At 36.0% G+C, this 13,922-nt stretch overlaps 1 protein-coding gene across 2 annotated transcripts in view; it reads right to left on the reverse strand.

Moving 5' to 3' along the window:
• Positions 1-529: 529 nt before the first annotated feature.
• REV1 (REV1 DNA directed polymerase) overlaps positions 530-13,922 on the reverse strand; it is a 62,189-nt gene continuing 48,796 nt past the window's right edge. For both annotated transcript variants that reach the window (XM_085321518.1, XM_085321519.1), the window contains exons 16-23: positions 13,267-13,423; positions 12,691-12,896; positions 10,310-10,543; positions 4,922-5,030; positions 3,839-4,050; positions 3,359-3,515; positions 2,411-2,513; positions 530-952 (exon numbers count right to left, since the gene is read on the reverse strand). In XM_085321518.1, coding sequence (XP_085177644.1) covers positions 841-952; positions 2,411-2,513; positions 3,359-3,515; positions 3,839-4,050; positions 4,922-5,030; positions 10,310-10,543; positions 12,691-12,896; positions 13,267-13,423 — 1,290 coding nt within the window. In that variant the 3' untranslated portion in view covers positions 530-840. The remainder of the gene's footprint in view (positions 953-2,410; positions 2,514-3,358; positions 3,516-3,838; positions 4,051-4,921; positions 5,031-10,309; positions 10,544-12,690; positions 12,897-13,266; positions 13,424-13,922) is intronic.

A 13,922-nucleotide genomic window follows, 5' to 3' on the forward strand; every position in this document is an offset into this window, starting at 1 on the left:
CCTCAAAACCCAACAATAGAACACTCAAAAGAAGTTTTTTTTTTTTTTTTTTTTTTTTCCTCTTAAAAAACATGCTATGAAAGATCAAAGCAGTAACTAGTGGAAAGTTAGACAATTAATTCAGGTAAGATAGATGATACATATAAAAATACTTGTTTTGAAAATTTGTTTTCTTCTACCWGCACACATCTCCAGAGAGAACTGTACACCTGAATATGCAGAGCTGGGATTCCAGAGCAGAATTATGCTTCTGCTAACACTGTGCTTTGGGAGTGGCTGGGCCACATGGGTTTTGGTCTCTGCAGAATGAAACTGAGAATGAGCTAATAGTCCTGCCTTGGCTTGAAATCCGTACAGAAGGCAGTGGAACAAGAAACAAAGCATGGTCAGATGAACATACAGCAGACACTCCTACAAATGTAGAGAGTCATTGTGTAGAACTCAGCAAAATGAGGCAAAGCTACAGCTTTAATAAAACGGGTTAGCTATATTCAAACTGAAGCATGACAAAATAGAATGAGTACAAAAATATACATACAGTTCTTTATTAAACAACTGTAAACACTTCACTGTAAAAATCCATAAAACTTTATAAACAAACATTTTGTAAATAGATTCTATACTACAATAAAAGAATTTTAACACAATTATTTACATGCAATACTGACAAATTTGGCACTTTCTGAAAAGAAATGTACAAAACACTTTGTTGTCTAAAAAGAAATTTGAAATTATAAAAACTCAGGGCTTTACTATCATGCACTTTGCAAATACCTCACAAGCACTTATGGCACAGCTAGCAGAGAGCTCCAGGCTCTCATCAAGCTCTTTACTACATGTTCAGATAACTTTTAATGTGCTTCCGTAAGTTTGTTGTAAAACTACCTGAACATTGTCAAGAATGAAGTCAAATGCCATATTCCAAACTGATTCTACAGATGATTGCATTAACCTGAAGGGAGAGAGAAAGAAGAGGGGAAAAAAATTACCATTACAGCAACAGCTCTTTTGATAATAACTTTTGGTTTTCATATTGGAACATAAGATCTCAACAGTTCATTATGAATGGTATCATGATTCGTTTTCTGTAATGTCCTATCTCTAAAGATACCAAGCCTCACGTAATGCCTCAGATTGCTCTGACATTCAGTGTGATACTTCTGATATAAAGGGAGTCATACAAATTTGTAAATGTTAGTATCTTGCAGTGGTTGTAAGCCTGTGATTAAAATATTCACCTTCTAACAACTTCATACTGAAGAATTAGAATGGCAAGTTTCTGGATCCCCATCTTTCCTCCCTCATACTGAGATGTACATGCTACATCTTTCTTCCAACAAATGTCACAGGTAATTAAGACATTTTAATAGTAGGTTTTGAGGGCACTTTATTGTGTGTGTTGCTAGAAGTGAAACCAAATCTTGAAGGCCTACAGAGAGGAATGAATTACCCTCTATCACTCAGCTGCTACTACAGGCCTTGGTTAAGGACCGAGGAAATCATGATAAGAGAGCAAAGGGCACCTACAAATATATTTTTGGAAAATCTAATACCAGTATCATATTGATAATAAYAGCATGTGGTTTGACTCCTGATCTAGGACTAGGACTCCTGATCCCTAAGTCCTACCCTTATTACCAGGCTCTGGAGGGACACACTGTCCTCGTGCAAATCTCATATACAGGGATCAGAATGGGACATGATTCTTTCTGGACATTTGGTAAGAATCTACTATACACCATTCAATGAAACAGTTAACTGCACCGTATATTTCCCATTTTCTAAGGCCTAAAGACATCCCATAAGACAAAAGTGTAACAAAGTTTTTACATTGCTGCAGTCTTTTGGGTGTTGATTAGTTTCTGTGAAAAACATATTCTTCAAATTTAAGACACAAAAAGCTGAGCTACGCAGTTAAATATCAGTAAGCAAGTCATAAATGGAACTTGGGCCTACTGACTCATGGGAAGAGTAATAGAGGCACAATAAATAAGTAATAAAAATCGTTCTAAGAACAGGTTGGAGAAGTGAGACAGAGATTAGGATCTGGGGACAGCAACAGAACTGAAACCAGATGAAACAAAGGAAAGATCTAAGGTGACATAAAAAATGAATGAAAACAAGATGAAGAAAAGGGACAACCATAACAAAAACTCTATCTTTTGTCTGGAAACAAGAGACTTTGTAGCAAATAATACTATTAAATGCTACTACTACTATTATTATTTTTACAAATTATCTGCATTAGCTGCGCATTTTTTGTTTTTACATTTTGAATAAATTTTAACCTTAAAGAATTTATACTCATCAATGCAATGTTTAGCAGGCTTCTGGCCTCACCCTGAAGCATCTAGTACATAGGCTCTAACAAAAATAGGCTAAATGTCACAAATACTAGCAATTAAGCTACCTTTTCATGTACTTAACGACCAGATCTAACTTTTCCAAATCTTTTTCTTCTATTAGATCAGTACAATACTTCACAACCTGTAGAATGTCTTCTTCCATGGGATCTGTAAAAGAAAAAAAACATCTTTTCTCCAAATACGCATGGAATGTAAAGAAATCCTGCAGTGTTAGCACACCAAGGGCTGATCTGACAATTGATGTATTCCCAGACTTCCCCCTCAATGTCAGGAGGAGTAAAAGGACAGCAAGGTCCTGAGATATCTGGCTTATGGATCTCTTCTTTTTTCCCTCTGTAAGAACAAATGCCAGCACAGCTAATATTAACCAAACAGAAAAGAAATAGGGATTTACAATGGAATATCTATTTCAAAATTCTTAGGAGAATGATGATGCCCAGGATATTAAAAAGCTAACAAGTCATATTTTCCAAGATGTTAAAGGCATTGCTAACTGTTTGACATTACAGTAAAATTCAAATCACAATTTAACAATAGCATTATACTCTTGCACTTCATCCTAGAATTCTTTCTGGAAGTTGTTTTGGGAAAACTTGCAATCATTTCCCTCTAAACTGACACTCCATAAAAAAGGAATTCCCTTTTAGTAGTTTTCACCTTAATAGCCGTAACGTTTGACAAAATAGGAAAGCTTCCAGTAAAAGTAGCATGAAGGCATAAGACAAGGTCCTGACAAATGGGCTGAAGAGAGAGCAGGTAGATTTTTGTGATGTTAAACAAACAACAGGAGCTGGCAAAAACACAGAATAACAACTGAGTGGGAAGAAACTGGTAGCTAAGACTGTAGCTAAGACTACAATGCTTCAAGATTACTGTGAAAAATAACCTCTGAAAGGAAGAGTGAAGGAAGAAGGAAGAAAGAGTACAAAAGGTTTGCTAAAAAAAAGTTTTTCTTGGGGCGCATACAAGATCACAAGCATGGTATCACTTGCCTGAAATAGTTGTAATCCATTCTTTCAACAATGTCTTCACATCATTGAATTCAACAGCTCCAGCTAGGTTGGGTGCCTGTGGCCTAAACRAACCAGGTTGCTCACTCTGCAGAACTGACGGCCCTGAAGAATCTGAAGTTGATGGAACTGCTTCTGACTGTTCCAAACACAAAACGGGGATAACGCTCAGTCTGACCAATATTTTAACACTTAATCTTTATATACGTGCACATACATATATATACACACATACATGCACTTATGTATATGTGTATGTATACTTTATAGACTATATATATATATACATGTATGTATGTATCTATGTGGATATCTCAGAACCAATATTCTGAGACACTGCGAAGAATGGGCAGGAAGGGAGTTCAAGTTACATCTAGTAAAGAAATCAGATACATTCATTAACAMAGACTAAGTCTAAAAAATTGAAATAGCTTTACCAAAAGTTGTTAGGATTAGAATTACCTGAATAGTTGCTCCTTCCTGTTTCAAGAAACCATCTATAAGTTTCTGTGGGCTTCCAGATGTAGCTGGCATGTTTTTTGCAGGGCTACCAAGGAGTTTGTTTTTCAAAGGACTCTGGATCTTTTTTACAGGGCTAGTTGGATTTTTTTTCCTGATTTTTTTCTTACTTTTCATTGTTGCATGCTTCAAGGGTAGTAAATGATTTTTTGATGCTGAAAAAAATAGGAATAGTAAGAGGCTGATAAATTTAAAATTAGTATTTTTCCACTGAAAGGGGGACTTTTCGATAAATATCTATGGATCAACTGGAAAACATAACCTAGATAAGGCAGCTTACACACACACATCATTCCAGATATAGGCAATGTTCAGAGTATTTGAAAAGCACTGCTAAACATTGGTGTACTCAAAGGATACACAACCACTTGTAAGCCTTTTAATATCAAACATTTCAGCTCTTGAATACRAACAGTTGGTAAAATAAGCCTACTGGACAAACTGCTTCACCTTAAAGCACCGTCCAACCTAGATARCCACTGGCAGGAAGTCTTAGCAGGTATCAGCTAAACCAGCAACAGAAAGCCCTGCCCCAGACTGATTATAAAAAGGAGACCTTGTCGATCAGCTAGGCGTAAAGACATCTGACTATCAGACATCTATGGTGAGATGTATCCCATCTCTAGATCCCAGAAATGCATACCACTGCTACACAAATCAAGACAATACTAATCTAAACATACACGCTTAACTAAATTAGGTACTGAAGACTCAATACTTTAAAGCACAAGACATACCAAGTTTAAATCCTATTCTGCAAGCATATGGACATGGGTAAGTTTAGTGCCACAGTTGCAATGAATTGAATTAATTACCCATTTAAGTAAAGCTAGGCATCTGCTTGCAAAATGAGACTGCAGCTGGTTGTAATTGACAATCTATCAAAAATAAACACTGAAATCCAATTTAAGACAGAGTCTTCCTAAAAACATTCATTATATTTTCCAGTTTGCATTTTGGGTTGCAAAAGTCTCTTCAAATAGTAAACAACTCCTATACAAAACTACTGTACAACTATATACTCACCAAACGCGTCAGCAGGTTGCTGTTCTGATTGCTTTTGCCTTTGATCATATGCATCTTTCAGCTCTGCTTGCAACTCAGCAGGTAGTGCAGCAAAAACCTCAGGGTCCACCTGAGCAGTGACAAAAAATTCATTTGATTATTTTACCAGTGAGCAACACTGCTCACTTTCCTCTAGATTATCTACATGAGAAAGGTATATTTACATTTTTGTGCTAAAAAAAAAAAAAAAAAAAAGAGAGAGAGATAACTGAAACATTGTAAAATATGTCCTACATTTTCATCATGTACTTTTGCTTGTAGTCAACATTATTTTCAACATTGCTTTACATTTATTAATTTATAAACTTACGATTTATGGGCATATAATATACTAACCACTAAAAATGAACAGAAGCACTAATAAATTTTTTTAAGATGTTCTATCTTTACTCATTTAATATTATACAGTACAGCTATATTAACAGAGCAATTTACACTAGATCAGTCCCTTCAAATTTCCAAAAATCAAACACTGTGACAATCAGATTTTAGTTTTTCCTTTTCTTTTAATACTTCTTTCTYCTGTAAGCTGCTACACTTCTCAAATGAAATATCGTTGAAAGCAGTCTTGCTTCTTTAAGTACATGAGATACAGATTCAGTTAGCTCATATATTTTGAGCTAGGGAGAAGTGTTTCATTAGTTCTTCCCACTGTAGTCCATCCTTGGATCAAATGATAAAAACGTAGTTTGCCTTCCAACTGTCCTAGGGTTTTGACTTCTGGACAGGAAATCATTTGTAGCCAATTGCTCTCTTCATATGGGCAAAATAAGATCCAATGTATTATCTGTTATTTTCCCTCACTGTGTGGACAAAGCAGCAAATTAGTGACACACTACTGCTATTAYTGTATTCTTAGTTGCCCAATATTCTTGGGCAGCGTTTTCAACTTGTGATTTGTAATTCAACTACGAATAGGTTTGTTTGTCTGAATTACTAAGAGGACTAAATTTGCACAGGGAAGGCTGTCCTTTATTTCAGTGAAAAAATTCTGAGATGTGTACAAACAGAAAAACATGTATTCAAAACTACTATTAGTATTCTAAGGGCACAATATAGTTTCTACTTGACAGYAGAAAGTGAACATGGCAGGGACACAGATGGCCTTTACTGTAAAACAGCTACCACTTTTTCAGTGAAAGTTAAGAGGCATTTGACATAATTATTAYGCTTTGATACGCATGTACATTTAGAATTACACCCTATTTTCAATAGAGATATGATCATTTTTCAATTGAAATATGTAAATATTTGCCAGAAAAGTAGGATGTGCTATTCACACATACTACATCTAAATTATATAGATAATAAATGTGAATGTGCTTCTACAGGTAAAACTGTCATCAAGTTAGCACAGTATTCTTTCCACTTTGAGAACGCCACATGCCAACACAAACTTTTCACCACATGAAATATGCACTTATTAAAGGAAGGAATGGGAGCAACTCTGGCCTCCAGCAGTGCATATGTTGCACAGAACAGAGCATTACAGCAGAATGCAGTCAATTAACTCTGGAGCTTTAAATTGTTTTAAAAATACAAATCCTATCTAATAAAACTATTTTAAAAGGTTAAAGTTCTATGCTTAAGCATTCGTGAACTGGCAATTTGGGAGGCACAGTGTTAACTCTGCTTTTTGGGTACATGCATTGCAACTGTTCAATTACATGACCAAATAATTCATTCAGAAATAAGGCAGTACAGGGGACTGGACATTTTTTTTTATTCCCCCATCACTGCCCTGTGAAAGTACTTCATATAAAATTCACAAGAAGAGCTTTCAGCCAAATTCATATGAAATTTCCACTAATTAATTGGACTTTTGGGTAACTACTGTACAGCCTGTGTCGTAACATAGCTTTCACAAAATAATATTACATTTACAGGGAAAACTTGGATTTTATAGATTTACCTGTTACCTCAACAAGCAGCTATTGGCATTTTGATGTGCTGTATGAATTTTCTTAAAAGTAACCTATACCATATTAAGTAATCTATACCATGTTAATCTATACCATTTCTACCTCTTCATGGAAATCTGCCAGCAGTAATTAACTCCACTACTACAAATGCCATTCATTTCTAAGCATCTGTAATCTACTTCTTGCACCTCTGCTTTTATAGGATTCAGGCCCTGCAGACATGCCTACCTTTTCTAAATTTTGAAAGATTTTTTTCAGCAGCTCACTGAAATGAATCCAGCCTATTTCCATCCTTATAGTGGGAGAGCCTTACCCAAAAGAAGGCATTATTCAAAAGAATAAAGCATTGTCAGCCAACTAACTTGGCACCTGATCACATAAATGCAGTTCACAGGAAAGAAATGAGAAGCTGAAAAGCATACCTAATTAAGCTATAAAACATGGCAAGGCATCATTTACAGTTGCTGAACCGCTACAGCTAAAGTACTCAATTTGGAGTTACTTGTAATGTTTCTATRTATGGAGCCTATCACTATTAAGTTTGCTGAATCACTTAAAAGGAAATGATCTTAAGTGTGTGTGTGCAGTCATACAATAGGTAATGCCACAAACAACTGCACAATAAAAAAAAGTCTCTGTCAAAATACATTTAGATAGAGATGATATATTGTATTTTAAAATAAGTTCATATTTGATTTTAACACAGAAAAGATTTTTCCATATAATTAATTGTTTTTAACATTTTTTCTTCAGGGCTAAGGAAGCTATTTAATTATATATACCTGAGCAGCAAACTTGGACGTTAACTCAGAAAATGGAAACTGTAAATCTCAGGTCCCCCTTTGTCAATGGGTAAAGTGAACAGTTTTCAGGAGACAATTCAGAGTACAATTCTAAGCTGTTCTAAAATAAATAGTACGAATATCCCCTATAAACTAGGAAATAGCCAATTCTTCCTGAATTTTGTCATCTCAATATAAAAAAGGCTGCTTTCGCTAAGCTAACATGTTTGGATCAAATAACAGAGTCACAAGAYGCTTTAGGAGATGTAAACAGATAAACCAAAGCCTTGGAATGTGCCAATTAGACATTTCTCAGACAATTTCAAAGAACAATGCTGTTATTAAAAATCCCAAACCAACCAATTCTCAATTACCTAATTAACAGCATTTAGAATAACTTGGATAAAGCATAAACATGACAATGCAAAATAAATGTAATTTTTAAATAAATTATATTAAGTGGTATATTAAGTGGCAAAACAAAGAGAGGGTGTATATGCATAGTATAATTAAACTCACAARTCACAGAATCATAGGATCAGTAAGGTTGGAAGGGACCTCTGGAGATCATCTGGTCCAACCTCCCTGCTCAGCAGGGTCAACTAGAGCAGGTTAGACAGGGTTGYGCCCAGGCGGGCCTTGAAGATCTCCAGAGAAGGAGACTSCACAACCTCTCTSRRCAACCTGCTCCAGKGCTCCRTCACTCTCACAGGGAAGAAATTCCCCCTCAYGSTCAGGCGSAACTTTCTGTGCTTCAATTTCTGCCCTTTGCCTCTGGTCCTGTCACACAGGACAACYGAAAAGAGTTTGTCCCCATCCCCTTGACACCCTCTCTTCAGGTACTTAGACACATTGATAAGATTCCCCCCTCGGTCTTCTCTTCCCAGCTCTCACAGCCGKTCCTCATAGGGCARRTGCTCCAGCCCTCTSATCATCTTYGTAGCCCTATGCTGGACTCTCTSCAGTASCTCCAKGTCTCTCTTGGAMTGGGGAGCCCASAACYGCACACAGWACTCCAGATGAGGCCTCACCAGGGCTGAGGAGAGGGGCAGGATCACCTCCCTCCACCTGCTGGCAACACTCTTCCCAATGCACCCCAGCAGACCATTGGCCTTCTTGGCCACAAGGCCACATTGCTGGCTCATGGGCAACTTGTCATCCACCAGCACTCCCAGGTCCTTCTCTGCAGAGATGCTCTCCACGAGGTCRGCCCCTTGCCTGTAGTGGTGCATGAGGTTATTTCTCCCTAGGTGCAGGACTCTGCACTTGCCCTTGTTGAACCTCACGAGGTTCCTCTCTGCCCAGCTCTCCAGCCTGTCCAGGTCTCTCTGAGCAGCAGCACAGACCTCAGGTGTGTCAGCCACTCCTCCCAGCTTGGTATCATCAGCAAACTTGCTGAGGAGGCACTCTGTCCTCCTCATCCTGTTGAACAGGATGAGACCCAGTAGAGTCCTGGGGAACTCCACTAGCCACAGGCCTCCAACTAGACTCTGTGCCACTGATGACGACCCTCTGAGCTCTGCCTTTCAGCCAGTTCTCAATCCACCCACAGTACACTCACAGATAAGCAAGATTTTAACTATGCAATTTAAAACTACTGGGTTATATAAAGTTCATATTCTCCTCTTCCAAAATCTCTGCAGAGGAAAGCCAACTCTGCAGCTCAGGAATGAAAACTTACACAATTGCTTTTGAACCAATCAGCCTGAACAGAACAAGGTGAAGAAATTTTTAATAACAGAACGCGCTACATCTCTTTTAAMTAATAAATATGCATGATCTACTATTTACTGAAAAACAGGTCAGCAATTTATATCCAATATTCTCTTCATTCTTTCTTAGCTAAGCAGCATTACCACTTACAAACAATAACGAGGATCTCTTCATAAATCTGATTAGATGATATCAATTTGAGAACAGCAAAGGCATAGCAAATGGAAAAATAAAATGACTGTTGATATTGCTCTATTTTAAATGATTTCTCCACAAAATACCGTATCTCTAGGTAGTCCAATCTTTGATTCATTTACCCTAGATCTGTTCAGGACTGTTGAAGGGAGTGTTACTACTGGGAGCAYCACTACTGCAGCCTGCTCCCACTTCAGGCCACTATTTTGAGAAACATCTTTTCACTTCCCTCACCCTGCTATTTAAAAGCAYGTTTAAAAATTATGGAGATACAATCCCTGGCCAGGTCTCACCTTCTCCCAGGAATATGATAAAAATAATCRCATCTAAAGAAGCTGGTATGTTGGCTTTACACCATCAAAACATCCACTTAGAACGCAGTCAGTCTCTTGTGACTAGCTAAGCTGATTTTAGGACTGCTTTAGACTGACAGTGCAGTGCAACCCAGCTGCAATGCAAAAAAAGGCTATCTGCACACTGAATTGCAAAGCGAAGTGTATATTAAACAATTGCAAAAATATATGCATCCTGATGTCTATATCTTTAATAAATAATATTGTATTATGTTTGGGACTGATCAAGACAAGTTTTAAAACAGACTTTACTGAAGATACTAAAGGACCATAATTAATTTTGAGTAAGTAACAGATTCTAGTAATAGTGCCTCAAGAATAAAGCTGTTAGCTCTTCCTGTAGCTAGAAAGTTGACCTTTACTGATATTCTGCAAACATCCTACCTGTGAGAAGGCTGGCAGGGCTATTACATTAATTCTTGTATCGGCATTTGGTTCTTGGAGCTCTGGTATTTGTAAAAGCACAGTTCCAACTGGTTGTGACAGAAGTGCAGTGTTACATCCATTTACTGGCTCTTTTTTACTATCTCCGTAAGTTTCGCCCTGCTGAACGGTGTATATTTGCTCTACTTGTTCTCGGAGATCAGGTGGCAGAGCTTCCAGCACAGACTTATCTAGCTACAAATTACATAAAAGTTTTTAGATTTTTCTGAGAAAAAAAAATCAGTGTTAATTTTACTCAAAATATTAGCTCAGTAATACTTGAAYTTCAAAAAACAAAGTAAAATTTTTTTATCATAATTTGTGCGTGTGAACTTACTTTGGAACCTGATAGTAATACACTCTGCAGCACCAAAATGTAAAAAAAAWTGAAAGTAGTTCAAGACATATGAGTGCTCAGTGTTATCTTTCCACAATATTTAGTATACTCATCACAAAGTCTAAGTAACTTTTCTTCTATAACCATCTAGCAATAATAAAACCGTAATTCTGAGTTTGAATTGAATAGAGGCAACATGTTAGTAGGAATACCAAACTGGTATCTGGTGCAAAGCAGTCCAAAACCATTATTTTCCCTCTTATATAGTTCTAGGTAATGTGGGACATATGTTACCAATTTACTTTAAAGTTACTAATTATGCTTGGATACTGTCAGATTTTTGTCACAGGTTTTGATAATGAAATGAGCTGTAGATTCAAACTTTTTGCTTGCTATAAATGGTACTCGCTGTCAATTATCAACTTGAAGTAACTGAAATGATCCCTCRGTACCTTAAAATCGGAGTATATAATAACAGCTACACAAGTGACATAATAAATACAACTGACAAGAAGATCTATAGCATTATTTTTTGCTCAAGTAGAATGGTCAGGTAGACGAAAGCCAGCGTTTGCTTGTATGTGTTGCTAACCAGGACTCCATAGGGTGATGGAAAATTTTATTCTATCTTTCACCTCTAGGAAGAAAATCTGGATCTCATAACCAGATTCTGGATTTACATAAACAACAAAAAAGTATCCATGAAAAGCCTACTTGGCCTACGTAAGGGATAAGTTTTGATGAAAGGTGTCCATATGATTAACTTCTGCAAGTGCTTAAATACTGGGAAAGCTGTTAATAAGAACATAAACAAATAGTTTATAGATTTAAATTACAGGAATACTTTACAGAAAAATATTTAAGGCTGCTTACATCTAAAATTCCTACAGAATTCAGTGCAGCTTGCTCCTAAGAGACTCTTATATGTCTGCTTAGATAACATGTGGGGTAGAAATAAGGAGGCTCTTCATTTGTTTAAAAGAAAGAAACAAACAAAAAACCCAAATAGAAATATTTTACCTAAATAAAGATCGTCCTCCTCTCATCTAAAGAAGTTATGTTCTGTACAAGTCTTAAGTGTGAACTTTAGCTTAAACATAATTTGAAGAAAATTTGGAAAAAAAAAAAGGACAGGAAGCTGGAGAGTCAAATTTACATGTAAGTTTGACATTCTGTTAGGCAGAAGCTTAGAAAAATAGCCACTGTAAAAGTGTAAGAGGTAGTGTAAGACTATTTACCATTCATTTTTTTCTCACTGACTAAAGTTTGGAGATAGATCTACAGTGTAATTTAAAGACAGGTATGGAATACATGATTAAAAAATTAAGTGCAGAAGAACACTTGATCATCATTTATTGGGGTTGGTGGCAAAGACTACTGCTACTATAAAAAAGGATGGAAAATGATTAAAAGCTCTACCTTCGTGAAAATGACACAAAGCACTTGACARAATTCTTCATCTGTAATTCAGTTTTCAGAGGTAATTTTTGGCAGCATAATAAAAGGGAATTTACAAATCTACATTATATCATAATCATAAGAACATTAAGCAGTAACTCTAGATTGTGTCTACTTTCTTTGATGCAAGTTTCATGTYCTTTAGAAGTAGGCTTTATGTTACTTTAAAGAGCTTAGATTGTAATAAGTGGACAATCATATTTTTTAATATTGCAGTCTCAGCATCTTTTTCATTTCCATCCACTTCTGTCCTTTGACAATTATAGGGAAGGGAAAAAGATAATAAAAGATTAAATTTCTCTCCTTTGAATAAATATAATCCTTTTTCTTCAAGTTAACTTTTAAGACWGCTTTTAAAAACCCTTTTATTAAGGCAAAATATTTTTGTATCAGTAACAATCTTGTACTGTGTATTCTACTGTATTGGAGTTCTTTATATTTTTTATAAAGAAGTGTGATGCAAATTTTACTGTTCTATCCAAATCAGACCAGCATTCCCATAAATTATTAAAATATATAGCAGATGTTTYATATTCTCAGATTTTACCTGGGAAGCAGATGGAACCTCAATACTCAAATTAAGCCTGGATTTTACGCTGATAGGAGAATGTAAGCCATTCCATTTGACAGCAGACTCAGTCTTATTAACATTAGAATTGAGACCAGAGGCAAGATGTGTACCACGAGATGGAAGAAAAGCACAAGTTCTTGAATCAGAAGATGAGATCTCAAGGTCCATAGCAGCCACAAATACTATACCCATGAAAACAAGATACAGAATGATCATCAACTTGTTAAAAATACTTTTTCAAGCCACATTGTAGCTAATTTCCAATTTTCATTCCTGAACAGTTTATACAGTATTAGGCATTACTATAAAACCTTCTGAAGTTTTAAAGTACACTCTGTTACTATTTACCTAAAAAAAGATTGGACTAATCCTGTAAATTTTTTTATTTGTAGCATTTTCATTTCATTTACAACAGCAAAATTTGTTCTCAGGGAGTTTATCTTACATAATTTGTACTTGTATAATATTGAGTAAGTATTCAGAAAGATAAACTAAGTTTGAGCCACCAGGAATTGATCATTACCACAAATGCAAAGTAAAAAGCTTACTGACCTTCTTTATGTTCTTCTTCTGAGCACTTYTTTGCTTTTGGAACATGAAAAAGATCAATGACTGAATGTGATCCACCAGGTAAGTGTCCAGATCGTACTGTTGAGTGAGCTGAAGTAGTTTTACTGATGGGAACTAACTGCTGTACCTGAATTCCGACCTAAACCCAAAACATCAACAACATTCGTTTTATGAAGTTTTTTAAAAAATATACATATAATGCTTTCATAACAGTATTCTCTTTTCCCTTCCCTTGAAATCATCTGCCTGCAGTGGGTGGGTGAGAAAATTAATAAAAGGTACGCTGAAATACACATAAATAGCTACTGAAGAAATCCCAAACAAATCCCAGGATTATTCACCACAATCCAACAACTAAGAAATTACAAAAGTAATACCATCTTAACTTTTCTGATAAAGAAAAGTGTTGTCAACTGGATGATAAAACAATGCATTTATTATAAAATTTCTCAGACGCTAACAAATACATAGAGTACTGACCAGGAAAAGTGATTAGTGTTAAATCTGGCTACACATATAAAAAGGAATTTTCCTCAGCACAATCTATACTAAATATAGCACTTCAGAGTCCAAAGATGAGAAAAGTGGTATTTCCTTCTAGAAATGGTTCTCGCAAAGTCTCAAAGGATGAAAGTACT

The sequence above is a fragment of the Rhea americana genome, unplaced genomic scaffold (assembly GCF_003343005.1).
Source record: "Rhea americana isolate MKP2758 unplaced genomic scaffold, rheAme1 scaffold_7, whole genome shotgun sequence".
In the NCBI taxonomy this organism is placed as follows: domain Eukaryota; kingdom Metazoa; phylum Chordata; class Aves; order Rheiformes; family Rheidae; genus Rhea; species Rhea americana.